The sequence below is a fragment of the Alligator mississippiensis genome, chromosome 1, assembly GCF_030867095.1.
Source record: "Alligator mississippiensis isolate rAllMis1 chromosome 1, rAllMis1, whole genome shotgun sequence".
In the NCBI taxonomy this organism is placed as follows: domain Eukaryota; kingdom Metazoa; phylum Chordata; order Crocodylia; family Alligatoridae; genus Alligator; species Alligator mississippiensis.
In genome coordinates this window covers 386,475,156-386,495,855 of record NC_081824.1, presented here as the reverse complement: position 1 = coordinate 386,495,855, position 20,700 = coordinate 386,475,156, and the positions used below count along the sequence as shown (strand labels likewise).

At 41.3% G+C, this 20,700-nt stretch overlaps 1 protein-coding gene across 4 annotated transcripts in view; it reads left to right on the top strand.

Annotated features, from left to right (window-relative positions):
• Positions 1-20,700, top strand: part of SCEL (sciellin) — a 108,138-nt gene that overhangs the window by 58,248 nt on the left and 29,190 nt on the right. For 3 of the 4 annotated variants that reach the window (XM_059731815.1, XM_059732427.1, XM_059732770.1), the window contains exons 11-13: positions 7,664-7,723; positions 15,251-15,313; positions 18,433-18,489. In XM_059731815.1, the coding sequence (XP_059587798.1) occupies positions 7,664-7,723; positions 15,251-15,313; positions 18,433-18,489 (180 nt within the window). The remainder of the gene's footprint in view (positions 1-7,663; positions 7,724-15,250; positions 15,314-18,432; positions 18,490-20,700) is intronic. The other variant, XM_059732093.1, reaches the window with a different exon arrangement.

Genomic DNA, 20,700 nt, shown 5'->3' with positions numbered 1-20,700 from the left:
GCAAAGTACATACAGAGATTACAATAACTCTGGGGCTGCAGTAACTTATTTAGAAGTTGGAATAGATGGGAGCCAGAGATGGAAGGACACATGCTCTTTCTTGGATAAGCACAGTTCAATAAGATCTAAGTTCAGATAAAAAAAAAAATGGCTTTACATATAATCCTTACAGAACTTGATACCTTCCCTGAATTGAATCAGGGGTGAATTTGTGTGAGTGAATCAAAAACTAATGAAAGATTACCAGGGATCCTGGTTTTCTCTGATTAAAAAAAATCCCCAATTTTTGGTTAAAAAAGTAACCCCAAATCACATTTTTCCATGATTAAAATGAAACCTCTCTGTCTGTCTGTCTGTCTCTCTTTCTGTGTGTGTGTGTGTGTGTGTGTGTGTGTGTGTGTGTGTACATACGTGGTGTTTCATTTAAATCATAGAAAAATGTGGATTTGGGGTTATTGTTTTTTTAAACCAAAATTGGGGATTTTTTAAAATTGGAGAAAACCAGGTTCCCTGAAGATTACATGAAGTCTGTAAATAGTTAGGAGATAATGAGTGTATAGCAGAATACTTTCAAATATTAATTACTCTTAAAATTCACAACCTACTCTGATACTTGTAATCTGTCCTGGAGTTCTTGGGAACTTGTTTAGGCATTTAGGGCTGTGTGAAACAGCACTGCTCTGTTTCGAATTGCGTTTCGAGGTTTCGACAGAACAGCGTTTCATTTCGAATTTCATTTTGATTCAAAACTGCTGTTCCATTTCATTTAATCGAAACAGTGATGCTGTTTCTAGGCTGTTTCAATGTTTAACCCATAGGCTATAATGGGGAAGCTCAAAACAGCCTCTCTTATCCGGCAGGCAGATCGGGGCCCAACCCTGGGAGGGCTGTGGGGCTGTGCCAGTCCTCCTGGGGTTGCAGGCCCCCATCTGCCTGCCAGATGAGGAAGGGATGCTGCCTGGGACCGGGGAGCTAGGGAAGGGAACTGAGCCCCATCGCTCAGTTCCCCTCCCCAGCACTGGGATCGATTGGGGAAGGGAACTGGGGCTGAGCTGAGTGCTACCATCAGGCTGAGGAAAGAAACTCAGCCCAGCTGGACTGAGTTCCCCTCCCCAGTGCAACCATTGGGCTCATTTGTTCATCTTCCCAGCCCAATGATCATGCTGGGGAGGGTAACTGAGCTCATCTGGGCTGAGTTGCCTCCTCCAGCCCAATGGTAGGGCTGGGGAGAGGACCTGAGCAATTGGGCTCAGTTCTCTTCTCCAGCCCGATTGCAGTGCTGGGGAGGGCAACTGAGCCGGGACTCAGTTCCCTTCCTCTGTGCTGTGATCCGCTTCCCGCAGCCCAGCCTGAGGATGGGGGAGAGCCATGACTGCACTCCCCGCCTAGCTGAGCCTGGAGCCACTGGGAGTGCAGCCCTGGTTCTCCCCTGTCTTCCACCACCTGGCTTCTGGCTGCTTCAAAACTCAAAACATTTCAAAACGTTTTGACTAACCTCGTTCTGTTTTGAGGCTGTTTCGAAAGTGCTTTGTTTCATTTCAATTTTGCTGTTTCGAGCTCAAAATGAGTTGAAACAGTGTCAAAATGAAACAGCTGGCAAAATTTCACACAGCCCTCTTAGGCATATCTGAGAAGGTGCTTTGTCACCAAATAAGAACCAGGATAAAAAGCTTTACTCAGTTCCTAAAATGTTGGTATTCAGGCTGGCCTTGAACGAGGGTGACTGTCTGCCTGAAGGAATACATTACATACTGTGGAGGTTATTTACCTAAATAGGTTTTCCAGACTGTTTAGTAAAGATGGGTTGAGCAAGGTATTTTAGTTGGCCATAAGCAGCGGTCCCTCGAAATTTAGGATGACATCCATCAGGCTTGATGGGTCCTCAGGTGACTGAGGAGCCAAATTCCAGATGCACGCGTTCTTCAGCAACGGGGGCACGTTGTTGCGTGGGGCAGTGGGATTCACAGTCCTGGGTTGGTCATTTCCTCCTTCCTCCGCTGCCACCATTTCACCTCAGTATCGAGTCATTGGGCCCTCATAGTGGTGTGTGCCTTGGTGGACCAGGTGGCACCATGCCAAACGGTCAGCAGATATTGAAGTAGTGTGTCAGTATGCGTATGAAAGTAGATGTAACCCTTCTGCTGGGCACCAGTTGACAGCAACATGGGCTGGGTACAAATTTTGGGGTACCCAATACATTTTCATTGCTGCTAGAGACACTACCCAGAAATCTGGGGTCCCTGAATTTGGCTGGGGTGTCCCACATAAACAAAATCCCTTCCCTACAAGCAGTATAAACACAGAGGCAAGATTTATTATTAGGGATCTTGGTTTTCTCTGATTAAAAAAAAAAAAAATCCTGCTTTTCAGATTTAAAAAGTAACTCAAAATCCACATTTGGGTTACTTTTTTTAATCCAAAAATTTCGGGATTTTTTTAAATCAGAGAAAACCAGGATCCCTGTTTATTACAGAAAACAAAGGCAAGGAAAACAAAGGAAAACACCAGGACCCAAATGCAATTTAAAACATTACCAACTACAAAGTACAGCTTCCAGTTTGCACCTTAGTAGGTGCTTCTGCGGTGCCAGACATCCCTCATTGCTCCCTAGGAAAATGTAAAGCAGCGATCTCCATTTTCACGTGGTGGCTTTGTGGGACAACTGCACCCCAAAATTCCTAGTCTCAAACCCCACAGCTCCAGCTGGTGCAAAATCTATAAAAACTCAAGAGAAGGGGAACCAGGCCTACCCTGGTTCATGAGCCTGAACTGCAGATCAGCTCAACTACTCAGCTAGGCTAAGACACAAGATCTGCTACAGGCAGAACAGGGACTAGGCTCCAAATCCCGACCCACACTTTACCAGGCTCTAATCCTGGTGGTTTGATCCGGAGATTAATAACCCCTCCCCCCACACCCAGTATTATTCCACCTAAAACCCAGGAAAGCAAAGAAGGGACAAAGAAAGGGAGAGGAGAGGAGTCCCAGACTCAGATTCTCTCTCTGCCCTGTACCTGAGAGTTCTCCTTTACATTGGTTTCTCCAGCGGCGGACCTCCCTGGGGTTCCCTCCAGCCCCTCCAGCTCCCTCTTCCTTTGTATCTGGGATGAAATCACCCCAAGTATCCAATCAGGGGTTGCCAAGCTTCTAGGTTTTCTTTTCTCTTAACCAGTTAATTTGAAAAAAAGAACACTGACCAGTTAGGCTAGGGGTCTGCTTTGCCCTGCTTATGTGACAAGAAGCCAGGCTTTCTTGTTTACCATACACACAATACCATAGAAGGGGTGACTGCCCTGGGCACTGAAGTGAAGGGGCACCAACAGGCACTGCCCAGCCAGGGTGGGGTGTGGGACAGAGCCACAAGCAGCTCGTCCGGGGGAGCATGGGGATGGGGGAGGGCATCTTAGGTCTCTTCTGACCCTACCTATGAAACTATGAAACACTGTGTGCACTCCTGGGCAAAATTTGTGGGGGCAGGCTGCCAATGTGGGCTTGCCCCGGGCGCCAAACTTCGTTGCTACGGTACTGAGTGCACAGAAGAGTGGGTTCTAGACAAAAGGTCTAAACAAAGGAACTTTCCTGCCTATGTGTTTACAACAACATAAAACTAGAACCCTTTGCAGTACAAAATGCTTATACATTTTTGTGCGTTACATAGATAATTTCAAGAGAAGAAAATCAAGGGAATAAAAAACAAAAACATTGAGAGAGAAGCTCTAATTCTTTATTCCCTATTTTGAGCAAATGTTCCATTGTCTTCATTATTTAAGCTCCTCAAGTAAACACTTTTCAAAAGTGTAATTCCATTATTTCAGAAATCTGTATGGTTTCTACCAAGCTGCCTGTCCATCATTTCCAGAATCACCCCATTTAATGTGGAATAAAGTAGTAATTTTTTTCCCCAGATATTAAATCCTGTGAGATATAAAACATGCCTTTCCCCACTCTCACTGATTCCTGGCATTTCATTTTTAGAGCCTCTAAACTCATAGAGCATGTCCAGATGAGCGCACATATGCATTTTCCCAGGTACAGACAGCAGTGGCACATAGTTGTGCCACTGCTAGTTATCCCCAGGTAATGCTCGTGAATGTGCGCAGCAAGTTACCTCAGATGGGGTAGGGGAGGCTGGAGCCAGCACCTGGAGTCCTGGGGGTTTCCCGGGGCTCCAGCCATGGCAATCCAGCATGCAGAGCCTGTCTGGCAGCCAGTGTGGCTCCAGCTGGCCAGGCTCTGGTTTTGGGCAGTGTATGTTGTTGCCATATGCATTGCCTTGCTTTTTTCAGGTGTGGGTTTTTTGACACCAGGATCTCCTGGATCTCCTGATGTCAAAAAACCCTGCAGCACTGCAAATTAGCAGCACAGCAAAGGCTTGCATGATTTTAATGTGGAGGTAGAAGCTGCCACAAATAGGGCATTACCTGGTTTTTCGCATTGATTTGCTACTACCCAGAATGTGTTTGCAAATGGTGGTGTCCTATGTATGTACAAACGGAATGGACAGTGGAATACAGTGCTTTAATGCTTGCAATGCAATATGACCTTTCTACACTGATGTATGTCTCGCTATTTATAACTGTGCACTTGCTCATTTAGTGAATTATGGTCCTGAGGTAAGTTTTTCTGGAGATGGCATATATTTAAGTAATTGAGTGCTAGTGTGTGAGGAAAACTCCTTGATTATAAGTCTAAAGGGGTATATCTACATATGCAGCTAATGCTCAGAAAGCTTACTGCACAGTAAGCTTTCCCTGACTGCATATCTACATGTGTGGCTGTTGGGAGGAAATTTGCTTCTAATGGGAGCAGTTCAGGGCAGGGATACTGTGTGGCCTGCTGTGGTACTATATGGCTGCCAGGGGGAGCTCTAGGCTCCCTTGCGTGCCAGCCCCAGGCTGGCAAGGGGCACTGGTGTCAAGCCTGGGCTCTGGGGGGTGGAGGGCAGCTACCTTCTTCCCCCACCCCTGCTCCAGGCAGCTCTGTATTGAAGAGATCCTAACTTTCCAGTTAGTCTGCATCCTCCTTAGTGAGCATTTTGTACGTGGGCAAATGCTGAAGTTTATTTTTTCCAGTCCCATGAGGTGTCCATTATCACTCATGAGGTGGTATTGGGACCAGCCAGGTATGGCTTCTATGTCTGCACACTTTCTGTTAGCTTCTTGTTTTTGGATAAGACTACTGTAAGTTATTTTCCTGCCATACCCCAATTCTTGCATAGCTTCTGCAGTCCCTGAATCTTTATTTCTGTAATTATTCTGCAGCAAAGCTTACACTGCCTGTTCTTTTCAAAGGCTGAGAAAATCCAGTTTTTTTTTTCCCCTAGACCAACTAACAGGTTGAAATTTAGGTGGAACACTGTATTTGCATGGCCATGCCTGTCTCCTTGCAAAGGTGGTCTAGCAAGAAGAGAAATATTTCCAAGATGTGCTGTTGATCTTAAAGGGCGGAGGGCTGATTTCTGATCACTCTTAGCAGTCAGTGTAACCGGGGGTGCATCTACACAGGCAATTAATGCAAAGCAATAAACTCTGGAGCAGTTTGAACTAGAGTAAACTACTCCTGGGTGAAATGTCTACATGCGTGCCCAGGACAGCAGCAATTGGAGTTGGGGCAGAGCATTCCCAGGCTGGCAGGGAGTACTGGGGGGTCATCCCCGGGCTCCAGGTCGCGGCATCGGGTTGCAGAGGGACTGGCTGGGGGTCAAGGGTGCTGAAAGTGTGGAGCTATGTGGCTAGGCAGCAGGTAGGAGTCTGGCCCCAGGTGGTGGGCAGACTGGGCACAATTTACACTTGTGGTTAGTGTTTACCCTTGCATTTAATCACAGTAAATTATCCTGGCATAAGATAGTACTGTTAGTGACAGTACTCTCTTACTGCAGTGTAAATTAGTTTACTGTGCCCTAATACCAACACATGGGTAGATGGTGACGCTTTACTCTGCAGCTAATTAGTTTTCTCTGCAGTATTGATTCTTATGGCAATACTTGTCCTGCATGGCCAGGGACAAGTGCATTGTGGTTTAGTTGCTGAAGGATCTTTTATTAAGATAGGTAGCATCTACATTGGATTTTTATCAAGGAGAAGTTTTGAATAACTTCCCTGAAGGACTGAACTTGGCCTGCAAAAAGTCATGGTTTGTCTATGTACAAAAGTTGTACTGTTTTAGGCGTGCCATTGAGTTAAAATAGGATGACCCTTCTAGGCTGGATACAACAGTATTGGTATAGAAGTGCTCCCATATACTGGTATGACTATTATCTATAGGAGAAAGGAAATGAGCTGTTATATCAGTATATCAGTATAAGACACCTTTATACCAGTATAACTATGTCTGTGCTAGAGGTTGTATTGGTATAATGGGGAAACGCAGGGTCAAACCGACTCTGGAGGAAGGGGTGCTAGAACTAGGATCTCCTTCTGTCTGGACAAATGGTGTAACCACTAGACTGTTGGACTAGAGAGTAAGGAAGAGTCCTCTCCTCCTCTACTATCATCTTATCAATTTTATTTCTGGCATTTTTGCATGAAAGAGAATCTTATTCTGCCATGGGTGAAAATAAAATCCGAACCATGAGTAAACACCAAAAATTACCTTAAAAGCATCTATGAATGTCTCACTTAGGTGCATGGAGGTGAAATAGATGAATGGAGGTGAAATAGGATTGAGCTTAAAAGGTGAGAGGGCCACTTTTCTCCCTACCTACTAGCTGTGTTTTAAGAGTTACCTAATGTTCTGCGTGTCCCCTGGGCATTTACACAACCCAAATCCATCCAACTGAGCGTGCTTAGAAGGGAAGTACGTGATGAATGAATATACATGGAATCAAAACTGTGCATAAGTGCCAAAGATTGGTAATGTGCAACTTTGTAAATGCCACTTAGACGTAAAAAGATCAACTAGGATTTAGCTATTAGATATCTAAAAACCTAGCTGATCCATGGGTGGGGATAAACAGTCTGATGCTGGAAATTGCCACTATGTCTGTTTTCTGGTGGAAAAGACTTATTATGGATGAGAAAAGTAGCTTTTGACTTTCAAGAGTGCTTTTTGTATTGTAAATTACCACAAATATTTCTGGTGATAAACTTCGCATCTTGGCATAAGGCCCCAAATTAGTTTTCTTTAGGTTGAATGAAACCTTTGTATCCCATTTCTAGAACATGTGGTGTTTTAGAGCTAGAAGTGCCGGCTTACATTTCTTTCATACGACAATATAAATAATTTGCTGTTGCAGAGCTGATCTGAAGTGATCCAAATGTATTATTTCTTGCTATAAGGTTAAAAGAGTTTATAAGGTCATCCTTGTCTTCATAGCAGAACAGATGAGTTGCTGTCCTTTCTTCAGCAATCTTTCCCAGCCCACATGTCCTGAAAACACTGATCAACAACAACTTCCTCTACATTTAGCTCTGAAATTCTTTGAGTCAAGCAGTGCTCTGTGGTTTTGGCATGGTATAAATGGATTTTCAGACTTGGCTGCAGAGCTCTTTACTTTCCTCATCCTTGGTTGTTGGTACAAGGCTTAAATGAAGGCTGATGTTAGGTGGATTGAAAAAAATAAACTGGCACTGATTAGTCAGCATCATGGTAGACACGAAAATGTACACTAATTCAGAATAAATGCCAGTCTTTCCTTAGCTCCCTTTTTTTCTCATTTACACAGAACAGAGTCTGTTACAAAGGTGTTGAAGTGGCCATGGACAGTTGATCAATACTCAGGAAGGTCTGTAATGTTCAACTTTGTACAGTGCAGCTCCTAACCTAATTGTTATGTTCAGGGTTGAAGTTCTTTTGATTCAGAGTTAGGATGTTCCAGCTGGCATTCTGTTGCTGTTGTTGTAACATCAAGTTGCCCTTTTCTATGCTGACATTATTGGGACAGGGATGTCTTTAAGATTTTAGTTCAGCTTCATTACTGAGCTTTCAGTGCATTCAAGGGGTAATCAACCTTTTCTTGCTTCCATAGTGATTGAATCGAGACCTGAGGGGCTTTTGTTTTAATGAGTCTCCAGCTAGGACCTAGAAGTGGTTTGGTGGGATGTTTGATCTAAGTATGACACACCTTGCCTCTTTGAGCAATGTCCTTTCCTTTTTTCCTCTCCTTTCCCTACCCTTTTAAATCTAATTATTGCCTTCTATTTGGAAGCATTATTTCCTATGGTCCATCCACAACATCTGATGAAGTAAGCTGCTGCTTATGAAAGCATATACATCTCTGATTTCATTAGGCTATAAAGTGGATATTTAACTTGGCTTCTGCCTAATCTAGGTATGTCATTTGTGATCTTATTGTTCAGCTAGAGCTTTTGGCATCCATATGATCACTAACTGTGTCACTGTAAATGCATCTCATAATGCTTTGGTTTTCCATCCTAACACCATGTTCATGCCAAGAAAGTGGCTAGAAACAAATCAGTGGTGATTAAAATAGTTACTGGGATTGGGTTATGGATATTCTCATTACTGACCTTATCTTACCATTCAGTGTAGAGTAACTGACCAAGACATAAGAATAAAAAATACCAGTCCTTGCTTCTTCAACTTTCTTCAGTACCCAAGTTTCACTGGTCCATAACAAAGTCTGTATAATTATGGTTTTGTAAACGCACAACTTCAAAAAGTATTTGATTCTTATGACAAATTTGGAAAGTCCACCATAGGGCCAGTTGGCTGCTGCTTTTCAAGTGTCCACATATTTCAAATGTCCTTCTGCACTATTATTTGATGTTTTCCACCTGCTTTACATACCATGTGGATAGGTTGGTTAGTTGCAATCTAGGGATGGAGGCTGCTTGATAGTTATAGCCAGTACTGAGAACAAGGTCAATGTGACAATTATTTGTTGAACCAGATCAGCCATCAGCTGCAGTGATTTACCAAACTGAGCCACCAAGACAATTCCATGAGCACATGAAGAATCTTGAAGAGGAAGAATGGTGTTTGGCTCAATGCCACGCATAGCTGCCTCTTCCCAAAAGAACTGTCACTTCAGCAGACCCTACAAGCTTGTTCAATTTTCTGAATCAAAGGTGCTATGGAAGTCTATTTAAAAAAAAAAGTGTTGGCCACATCTTATTACTGTTATCCTTCTCCCCAGAAAGCTGTCTCAAAATAAGACCTGGTCAATACTGGGACAACCGGATCTAGAATTTTGCTGAGCATTGTAGACATAAAATCAGGTTGTCTGTTCACAAATTCATGCATATTTTATTGGCGTTGTGTAACAAGGCTATGCAGGAATGAAAATCAATGGTGGTAACACAAAAAAAATTTCTCTAGAAATTGTGGAACAGCAGACACCAGAAATGGGACTCTGCCAGACTTATTCATGCATCAGGTGTTGCCCGTCATGGTATGGATAGCTAGGAGCTCTGGCTGCATACATGTGTCTTCTTTGAAGAGAGACTAGCAGTACCAGTAACCCTAGATCTGTAGAATCCTTATAGTCAGAAAATGCATGGGCTGGGAGTGTAGCTAGTTTTGATATAGGAAATGCAAAAGAAGAAAGGATCTTTTTTGCTTTTTTTCCCCATCTCTGCATTATATACTGTAGCAGGATCAGCCACAGTCTGGCGCCAAGTAGGTAGACAAACCGAAATAATCTTTTATGAGCATTTTTACTGCTTGTTTCCTGAATTGCTCATCAGTTATAAACACTAGGAAGGACTTCATTGCTTGTTTGGTAAAACAGAAATGCTTCCTTTAAGTTGTTTTTATAGGCACAGTGCTGTTGCATGTTATCTGCTGTTTCTATGACATTTAAATCTTTATCTAGCTGTTTTCAAGACTGAAAACACATTACATGTACTTGAGTGTCTAGATAGGATTCATTTGTGCTTTGATTTTTGATGGTGATCTGCCTTGTCACCATCTAAACAAGAATTATGGAACTATTATCCACTGAAATGAGCGAGACTCAGATAGAGCTGATGGAGCTGAAGGACTGGAAAGGATTGGTATTTTATCTTGAGTGAACTGGGTTAGAAATTCAGCAGAGATTGCAAGGCAAGCCAACATGTAGAGAGCTCAGATTTACTGAGTATTTAAAGGAAATATAAATGGCACTGTCATGTACTTTGCCAGTGCTATGGTCCGGTAGTCATACCATATGTATATTCTGACACACTAAAAATATTACTTAATAGATATTTCAAGTAGGCATTGAGTAGTATGATCTTAGTAAGATGAGATAAGCAAAAAATGATTTATGCTGAAAATAAAGAAGCTTTGCTAAGGCTGTTCTTGTTTTACAAAGCTGTCTGAAGGCTGTGATCATTCTTAGGCAAACATGTTAAGCCTTAGGAAACTAGCTAGATGGCACCTAGGCACTGAATAATTCATTTTTATTATTGTGCACATGGGTAGGATTGTTTCTGAACCAGGGAAGAGTAGGAATCACTATTCAGACTAGGCCATATATTTTACTTTCAGTGGATGCATCTAGTCGTGTGTTAATGCACTTTTCCTAATGCACATTAAATTTAGTACCTCTAATGTGAGGTACTAAATGATCATTAGGCTGTCCTAATGCGCAGTAGCACAAGCACATGCTTTTTAGGTGAGTCTTAACACACAGTAGCCTATTTTACTGTGCATTCGTGTAGTAGCACGGTTTTTATATGCTGCTTTAATGCATAGTAAAATAGGCTATTGCGCATTAAAGTGCATGTGTAGATACGCCCAGTGAGTCCTTTCTATCCTTCACCTGCTGTCAGTTCTCCAATCCTGCCTTACAACAAAGAGGTGAGAGAGTACAGTAGTATATAACAATAGAGGAAGTCAAAGTGGAAAGCTGGGAGTGATCCTGTTGAGTGGTAAATGCAGATAAATAATTGGGAGTGTAGGGTTTCTGTTGCTCAAAGAGGGACTATTGTAGAGATGGTAGAAGGACTATAGGGTATGTCATTTTGGTTCGGGTATGGAAGAAAAATGCATAGGGGGAGTGGACTTTCGACTGGGTGTGGATGCTTAGTCAGGCAATATACAGAAGTAATACACAATATTTGTCCTCAGCACCTTAGTGCTGAGACTGAACATACTGACTATCAGTAACTTAAAGCTTAGTGCTTTTTTGTATAAGAGATCTTTTCTGTTTTGTAAACTAGAAAATCTTTTTATATATATAAAATGCCTTGATAATACCAGAGCAGATAAGTTGCTTTAAGTAGATGTTATATCTTTTATTAGACCAACTAAGTAGTTGGGGGAAAAGTTCTTGACAAGCTTTTGGGCACTGTCACCCTTCTTCATGCATAAGGAGTCTCTGCCTGAAGAAGGGTGACTGTGCCCAAAAGCTTGCCACGAGCTTTATTCCAACTACTCAATTAGTTATAAAATATATCACATCTGTTCAAAGAACCTTGTCTGCCTATGTCCTTAGACCAACACCACTACAATCACAAACCCAGCAACCTTGATAATACCAATGCCTTTGTACTGTTATCAGGTTTTATGTAGGATGCAAAAAAATATTCTTTGCACCTGAAGCATGTACTAATGTACCACTGAAATAATCTCTGTCATGTCCTAGTGCTGAGTTCAGATACTTGATACTTACTAAAACTGGCCAATAAATCTTCCTCCTGTTAGGCAGTCTGGCTTACCACTTTTTGAGCTCCTTATAAAAATGCCATCCTGAGGCCAGATGTTTACAGTGATGTATGGCCTTGCTTTGAAAATATTAGGTTAGAGGTAACACTCCTAGGAATGATCTGAAGAATGTGTCAGGGTCCATCCATCAGAAACAGAACCCTCCAACATACTCAGGACTCTATGCTTGCCTGTATTATTCAAAACTGCTTTGTATGTCCCTGGAGGTTTCCTGCTGCTTTTTGTTCTTATCATCATCAATATTTAAAGAATTTTTGGCAAACTAAATCATTTGAATTCAATTCTGTCAGCTTCAGAAACTGAAACTCTATATTTATCCACAGGGGAGGTTTCACACACAGGCAGCCAGTAAACTTCTTCAGAATGCCTTTCCAATGTACTTCCATTTTGATATGAACAAAGCAACTTTAAGACTGAAAGGATCATAAGATTAGACTTTGCCTTTCTGCTAGAAGTGCCAATAAAAATGTCAGTTGTGCTAGTGATTTTTATCATGTGCATAACTCAACTGGGAACTAAACTGAGCTTATAAATGGTTTTATCTAGGAAAGATATTACACACTAATCTAGACCTGTTGTGTGAAAGACTGGTGGTGGCTCCTTTATACTATTGCTGTCCCAAGTGCATCTCCACCACTGATGAGTAGGGCTGCATGAAGCTTTGGTCCCTGATTTGATTTGGAGGAGATTCAGCCCGATTCGGTGGCTGAATCTCCAAATCTGAATCGAATTGGAGGGACCCTTTAATCTCTCCGAATTAAATTGGAACCCCCTGAATCTATTCGGAGAGATTCAGAAAGATTTGGTGATTCAGACATAGACACAGCTTTAAATGTGTTTTTTACATACCTCTAGGTACCAGGCGGCTTGTGAGTGCTGCGATGCTGGGACACATGGAGCATCCCACAGCAGCATGGGGGGCTCCCCAGCGCGCTTGGCAGCAGACCTGGAAGTGGACGAGAAGCACTTCCGGTCCTCTTCCGGGTCTGCTGGGGAGTGCGTGTGCTTCCAGTCCACTTCCGAGTTTGCTGCCTGTGGGATGCTCCATCCACCCCAGCATTGCTGTGCTCACAAGCCGTGCTGGTACCTTGAGTAATGTAGGAAAAACATTTAAAGCTGTGTCTGTGTCTGAATCACTGATTCTCTGAATCAGCATCGAATCTTCAGATTTGGATTCAGCCAAATCAAATCAGGGACAGCGATCTAAATCAACTAATCGAATCACTGTCCCTGATTTGGGCTGAATCTGAATCAAATAGGGCCTGCTTCGCACACACCTACTAATGAGATAGCACTGGAATATTTTAAGATAAAGCTAACAGCAAACATTCATTAGTCTGGTCATGTAAATTCTGACTCACCCACTTAGTTGTGTAAGTTGTTCAGTTGAAGTCATAGTGTTATGTCCTCCTATAAATAACAGCCTTCAAGTGCTAACACTGTTTGTTACTAACCTGAGCTATATTTGAATCAGTGACCTAGATTAGAAAAAGGATATGTAGTGTATTACCAATCCTCTGAGCCAGCCAGTCACCCAAACCAGAGGAGCTTGTAAGAAGTCAGCATTTATTACTTACTTTAATCATGCTAGACAGATGCTACATGAGTGTGAGAGTAAAACAAGTCATAGCAATATTATAGATAAATATGTTCTCAGTATTACATTTTATGACAAAAGGTGGTGTTCTATAGGAACCATAAAGTATACCTGAAAGATCAGTCGCATGAAAAGCAACTCAGCACATACTCTCGCATCATAAGATTTAAGTACAACCATTTCTATTAATTTATTAGGATTTGTTAACTGAGCACTTTATAAATCATAGTACTAGTTGACAGGGTGAGGACACGCAGTATATATTATTTTTTTTTAAATTATAGAATGGGTTCCTATTTTTGGTTAATGTCTCATGACAGGAAATGAAATTTCCCCCTCACAAGCTAATCAATGCTCTCTTGTTTCCCAATGTATTGAGAAAACCTTGGCGGGGGTGGAGGGAATACAAATGAAATAGTCTAAGAGGGAACAATTATTTAACATATACAGAACAGAGCACATCTATTCCTCCATTGAAATACTGGCCCAATGGCATTTAATGAAATACTGGCATTTAATATGGTCCAATAAACAACACATTCCTAGAGAAATTACTCTTAAAGTGTTGGAAACTGTCTAAGAGTTGAAGGGATTTGGTTTTTTGTGGTTTTTCTAAATTTTTATGTCAGACTTTCCAGATGAAAGTAATTATCTCCCTTTAGAGAAATGGCACCTCATTCATTTGGTTAGCTGAGATCCTCATTTCCTCCAGGATGTCCCACCCTGCAGCCTGCACTTTGCCTATCCTCTTTGCTCTGAATGTTCTAGGATAAAGATTTCCAAAACATTGTTAGTGAAGAATAAAGGATAAATTAGGCTAGATAACTTATGTGTCCTTATTTGAAATCTCTGGATGCAGTCTAGAAATACACATTAAGTTAAAACAAGAATACCTTTACCCAGAAAAAAAAATTACAATACAAATCTAAATTTATGGACATGGAAGTAAAATGAGTGTTCCAAATCTAGACAGTTTTCCTGAGATGTCTAGTCCAGTTTCATCCTTCCCTGTCAACAGAAAAATGTCATCCATGTGAGAATCTACATCCAGTCATAGAAATGCCATGACTTCAGGGGAAAAATCAGTACATACCCTAGAATAGCAAGAATAAAGACTAGTTCTGATTAGTGATTTACAAGGATCCTGGTTTTCTTTGATAAAAAAAATATCCCCAGTTTTTGGTTAAAAAAACCCAACCCCAAATCCACATTTTTCCATGATTAAAATGAAACACCACCATATATAGATAGATGTATTATATCTATATATGAGTGTTATTTCGTTTGGGGTTACTTTTTTAACCAAAAATTGGGGATTTTTTTAAATCAGAGAAAACCAGGGTCCCTGGTGATTTATGAAGAAAGGCAGAAAGAGCATGGGTTATTCAGCCTAGAGAAGAGAAGTTGCAGGGGATTTGATAACAGTCTTCAAATCCCTGAAGGAAGTAGAGAGAAGATAGGTGGCAGGTCTAGGAGCAATGGACTCAAGCTTGCAGCAGAAGAAATTTTAAATTGGAGATTAGGAAAAACTATGAGGGTGGTCAAGCACTGGAATAAGTTACCTGGAGAAGTTGTGGAATCTCCTTCCCTGGAAATTTTCAAGAGCAGTTTAGACAGATGCTTGGCTGAGATGGTTTAGTCAGGGATGATCCTACTTTGAGCAGTGGCTGGACTGGTGACCTCATATGGTCCCTTTCAGCCCTACTTTCCTATGATCCTATGGTTATACTTTTATGCTACTATTAAATACTGTATTTAACTCCTTGCTAGAACAGTGATTTGTAAATGCCTATTCTTGAATATTTCTTTAATTTTTTATCTAGTTTTGGTTATATGTATTGCTTTCCTACCAGCTATCCAGTATTTGACAAAACAGGGCAAAAACCCTTCAAATCTGGCATTTTTCTGTTTCTAATTAACAAAATTAGTACAAGAAATGTTTCAGTATGTTGCCTTTTATATTAAGAGCTTTGCTTGGAACAGACATTCATACATAAAAAGCATTTTATTTGAGTATAGTAATGGTATTCAAATCTTTTATAGGGAGGTATCTCCAGTATCTCCAGCTGATACTGAAAGAAGAAGCACAACTGAGAGAACTACAAGGTAGGACCAACATACCCTGAATTGAAAATTTAAATGAATAATTTGTATAAGCTATTAATCCTGGGTACAGTTTTAAAAACTGCCCAAGTTACTCAGGGACCTAAATCTCACTAAAATTCATGGTCTTAAGCTGTTTTAAAACTACAACTCACTGTGCCTGGTGGCAGCCTCTTAAAACATGCCACATAGCTCTGATTGGGTTATTACTTGTACTGGAAACAGTATTGTTTGCATCGTCACTCCTCTAAGGGTGGGCTAATTAGCCCTGCTAAGTGACATCCCATCCCCAGTGCCTCACAAGTATGGCTAGACTGCATCTGGTCTGGAAATGTATGCTGAGCTGTGTGGGATATTTGAGGGTGTTTCTATCAACCACAGTCAGTTTACTATATAGATATGCACTAGATTCCTAAGTACTTATATTGTACAGGCAGAATTAGGATAGATTTTTTGGTAGAACTTGTTGAAGAACTTTCAACATAACTTTTTTTCCATCAGAGAATAAAATCAAAGTAGTTTATAGGAACATCTTACCTTTCAAATTTTTGGTAGGAAAAAGTCAAAATATGTAATTTTGTTTTGACAGTATTGAAATTTAATTTCAAATGGGTAAATACTGTTTTTTTAGATTTCTCATTTCAATTCATATTCTTTCTCTCTCTGTGTGTACATATACATATTTAATGTTATTGCATTATTATTCAAAAATCCCATTATCAAATCAGTTCTAGCTTTGGGAAAATAAAAACAGTCAGAATTCAGACAATAGAGATGCCTTGTAAAGAAGCAAGAGTCCAGAAACTTCAGAATGAATTAACCTAGTTCATTACTAGTATTCACCAGTTCATAGCTGTGATACCTAAACACCACCAGAATGAAAATTAAAACTGAGCTATGTTGGTCCAGAGCTGTACCTGGTCTACCATAGAAACTGTGGGGAATCTTCAGATGAGTAAGCTAGAAAAAGCTATGTTTCCTCAGCTGGGAGGCAGTCTTGCATGCATCATAGAAATATTTGGCTGATTTTGATTTCAAGCACTATTTAAATCTTATTGTATGTTAAAGGCTTGCGTGTTTTAAAGTTCTTGACTAAGAGAGCTCAGAAGGTGCATTCCCTTTTGACTTGTTAAGTATGATTGTTTTTTCTTAAAACATAATCAGGTGTTTCATATTTTTGCTGCTCACATTTTATTTTATAAATTGTTTTGACTTAGTAAATAAAACTAATGAATGTTATTGAATAATAATAGGCTTTGAACTTCTCCATCAATATCACACTGTTCTTTTCTGAGGAATGTGTCAATTACCTCTTCTTTTATTTCAAGCAAACACTTCATTTTAGCTAATTGGTAGTTGGATTTATTGACTGTGACTGGCTCTGGTTTTGTTTTATCTTTAAAGAAGCCAAAGTCATGATAATCTCATCACAGCAAATCCCATTTCTATCACAAGGAGCAAGTCTTACAAGCCTCTCAATCTTAGGCTCTCTGTTATATGGCCCCCACTAAAACTGCCACAGAAAACTAAGGTATTTTGTAGGGGGATTAAATAAAGTTTTGAAGTACTTGTATATTATTATAGTTGTGCCAGCTGAAGACAGCAGGGCATTTTAACCAGTTATCAAAGTGCTCTGATTCATAAAGCTTTTGATTTGTGTGTGAGCTGTGCATACAGTGAAATGAATTTGCTTGTAGTCCATAAATATTTCTACAGACTGAGCTAATGGAAGCTACTGAACTATTGCCTTAACAGGAGCTATGCAATTACTTCTGCACTTACAGCCATGTGCAGTAAAGGCTCCTGAATATGGTAGTATTCGTTCATGCATTAAATGTATTGCCTGGATATAACCCCGTTGTTTGAGAGAAAGGAAGAGAAATGTACAGTTAACACCATTCTAAGGCTATGTGTAGACCCCTGAGTACCGGTGCTGCTCTTAAAAGTCCACATTTTAATTTAAAGGGGCGTGTTTTGGATCAGAATACATGAGGCACTGAGGTGCAACAAAGCAGGAAGCACCTAAGATTTTTTGAAATTAGGCATATGCAGAGCAGACTCAATTAACAATTAAGTTCCAAGTTTTCTTGTTGGATTGATTGTGTATGTGGTCAACAAATCAGACAAGTGAAATCCTTATGATCGATACTAAGAACTCGTTGGCCACAAGGAACAACTTTTATCAAATGAATTAAACAAGTTTATACTCAGAGATAATTGGCTAGCTAGCTACTGTTTTTTGTTTATACCTTCCACCTGAAAACTAAAAAAGGTCTATTCTTTTGTGGCATGGGTTACAGATGATTGCTTTTATATGTTGCTCCATTCTCCAGTTCACTGGAGAAAGAAACATTAATTGAAAATCAACACAAACGGTCTGCATTAAAATTAAGCTACTTAGAATTTTTCTATATAGAACGTTATATATTGTTTGTTTTTCCTGTAACATCTTAACCAATAGGGTGTGAAAATACTGTACTACCCCAACATAAAGTATGAACAGTAGTACAGAATCAAATCTACCATAAATTATTACTATAATAGTTTAATCGTATAAATGTAAATAAATCAATTCTACCCATGTTACTTTTTTACTAAAAGCAGTGAGATTAAAGAAAGCCTCGTTTGTCATAGGATTGTAGAGCGAAATCAAGCTAAATAATAAAATATATTTTTATAAAGTAATTGTCCTAAAGGAATTAGTTTTAATATTCACAAATATTTCTTTGTGAGCTAATGCTGGAAAGATGCTAAAGCTAACACTGTGGAAGCTTATTGCTTCTTTTCTTGTCATATATAATGTATAGGAAAGATCTTATCTCATGCAGTGGTATGAATATATTTAGGTCTAGAAAATGGAACTTTATGTTGGAAGTAATAAATTAATTCTTACATAATTTTTCTCTCGTAATGGAGAATGTTAAACATATTTTCTTGTTACTATCACCAACAGTTTAGCATAATTATATGTGAACTGTTAACTTGAGCTGTCCACTATTCACTTCTTGGAGAATGCATGTTTGCCTGGGTTTCTTCAATTTTTACAGTTCTACTTTTATCCAATTTTATAAGCAGCAGAATATTTTAACACCATTCTATTTTTATGGTATTTTTTTTTACAGAGGAAAAGACCTTGATGATCTCAATGCAGTAAACAGTGCTGCACAGAAAGATAAGAGGCAAGTTGAGATATCTCTGTCACATATTTTAAAATGGTTTGTAGTTGGGGAGCTACTTTCAGGATGAGTTTTGTTTTGGTGACAGTTAATTTCAATAAATGTAGCCATTTGGGTTCAAAGATGACATCCATGAATTGGCTTGATTTAAGCTATTAAAGGAATACTCATCCTTATACATTTTTAACTCTGCAGTAAATACTAGATAATAAATATGAATAGTTCAGTAGAGAAGGGAATGTACAGCAGTTGTACAGATGTTTTCTATTAAACTCAATCAGTGCAGCCACCATCAAATGGCAGTTAAAGACACCATTCTCACTGTAACAGGGTGGCCTCCTCATCAGGTCTTTGCCAGCCACCCTGCTCTTGGGGTAACCACCTGCTTCACTTTCCTGCCACACCTTGATGGAAAAATAAGGGAGTTGTCACTAAAGTGGGAGGCTACCCATTACTCGCCTTGATGACAAGGACCTAGTACCTGCTCCGACCTCTCCTCCATGGGTTCCATGCCTTGCTGATGTTACTCTGGCGTTCCTTCTCTGGCCTATGGCCAGAGCAAACTGGGCACGCAGTTGTAGCTCTTTCCTACAGCCCTGGAGGGCCACTCACATGCTACCCCTCTCTCACAGGCGTCCCACTCACTCTGCTGGCTCTCACCCAGCCTCTTTCATTCTGCACACTCTCAGGGGCCACACTCATGCCGCCCAGCCTCACCTGGCTTTGGGCTTAGCTCTCCTCACCTCAGTCAGCCCTGGTGCAGCCTGTTGGGTATCTCTCACTACCCTCACCTGAGCATTGACCGAGCGATTGTACGACTGTAGGCTTATTTTGCTCCTAGCCCCTCACCGGACTATGCCCCCACTGGGCCTCCTCACTTGCCCACACTCATGGGCTGCTCTGTTCATTGCCCCTCTCACACGGAGTCCCTCTACTCATCACCCCTCTCACACAGGGTCTGACTCACGCCCCCCAGGCTTAACCCTACTGCCCGGGCACAGTCCCAGGTCACTCCATCTGCCTGAACTCTGACTCAAGGCTTCTTAACTGAGCCCTGGGCTCCCCCTGCTTACTAGAACACCACCAGGGATGTGGGGATGGGCTTATTAAGGCTCCCTGACCCACCTTTCACTGGGGAGGTAACTGACCTGGCATTTCCTGGGGGCTCCCACACCACTAGGAGCCCTACCAGACCAGCCTTCCCTGGCAGGGTGCAGTTTTACATCTTACCCAGGACAAGGGGTCACCTCCTACCCATAGCCCCTGCCATTACATCCTTACTCTGGCCAGAGCAGCCTCTCAACCTGATGTTTCCTCCTTCCTTCCTGCAGCAAACTGTAGCCCAGCTTATATCCCTGGGCCAAAATGGCTGCCCTCATTAGGCATCTGCTGCCTGTTTGCTGCTCTTCAAGTGGCAGGCACCAAAGGTACCCTGCCACACCCGTGTAACTTTCAACTTCTTCCTCTGTTCTGTGCTGCATCCATTCTAGTAAATCTTTATCATAGCCCTTAAAATCCTGTGTTGCACATCCCAGGATGTCATTCTCCCCCTGTACTCGGCCTTAGTGAGGCCGCAGCTGGAGTACTGCGTCCAGTTTTGGGCTCCACAATTCAAAAAGGATGTGGAGAAGCTTGAGAGAGTCCAGAGAAGAGCCACGCGCATGATCAGAGGTCAGGGAAGCAGACCCTACGATGACAGGCTGAGAGCCCTGGGGCTCTTTAGCCTGGAAAAGCGCAGGCTCAGGGGTGATCTGATGGCCACCTACAAGTTTATCAGGGGTGACCACCAGTATCTAGGGGAACGTTTGTTCACCAGAGCGCCCCAAGGGATGACGACTAGGTCGAATGGTCATAAACTACTACAAGACCGTTTCAGGCTGGACATAAGGAAGAATTTCTTTACTGTCCGAGCCCCCAAGGTCTGGAACAGCCTGCCACCGGAGGTTGTTCAAGCGCCTACATTGAACACCTTCAAGATGAAACTGGATGCTTATCTTGCTGGGATCCTATGAACCCAGCTGACTTCCTGCCCTTTGGGCGGGGGGCTGGACTCGATCTTCCGAGGTCCCTTCCAGCCCTAATGTCTATGAAATCTATGAAATCTAAAAGACATTGAATATTTATATCTTCTTGTTCAATGGACACACTTGGGTTTGCAGTTAACCCAAAACACTTGGGTTTGCATGTCTAAAATCTGAGTTCTGTGTGGGCCGG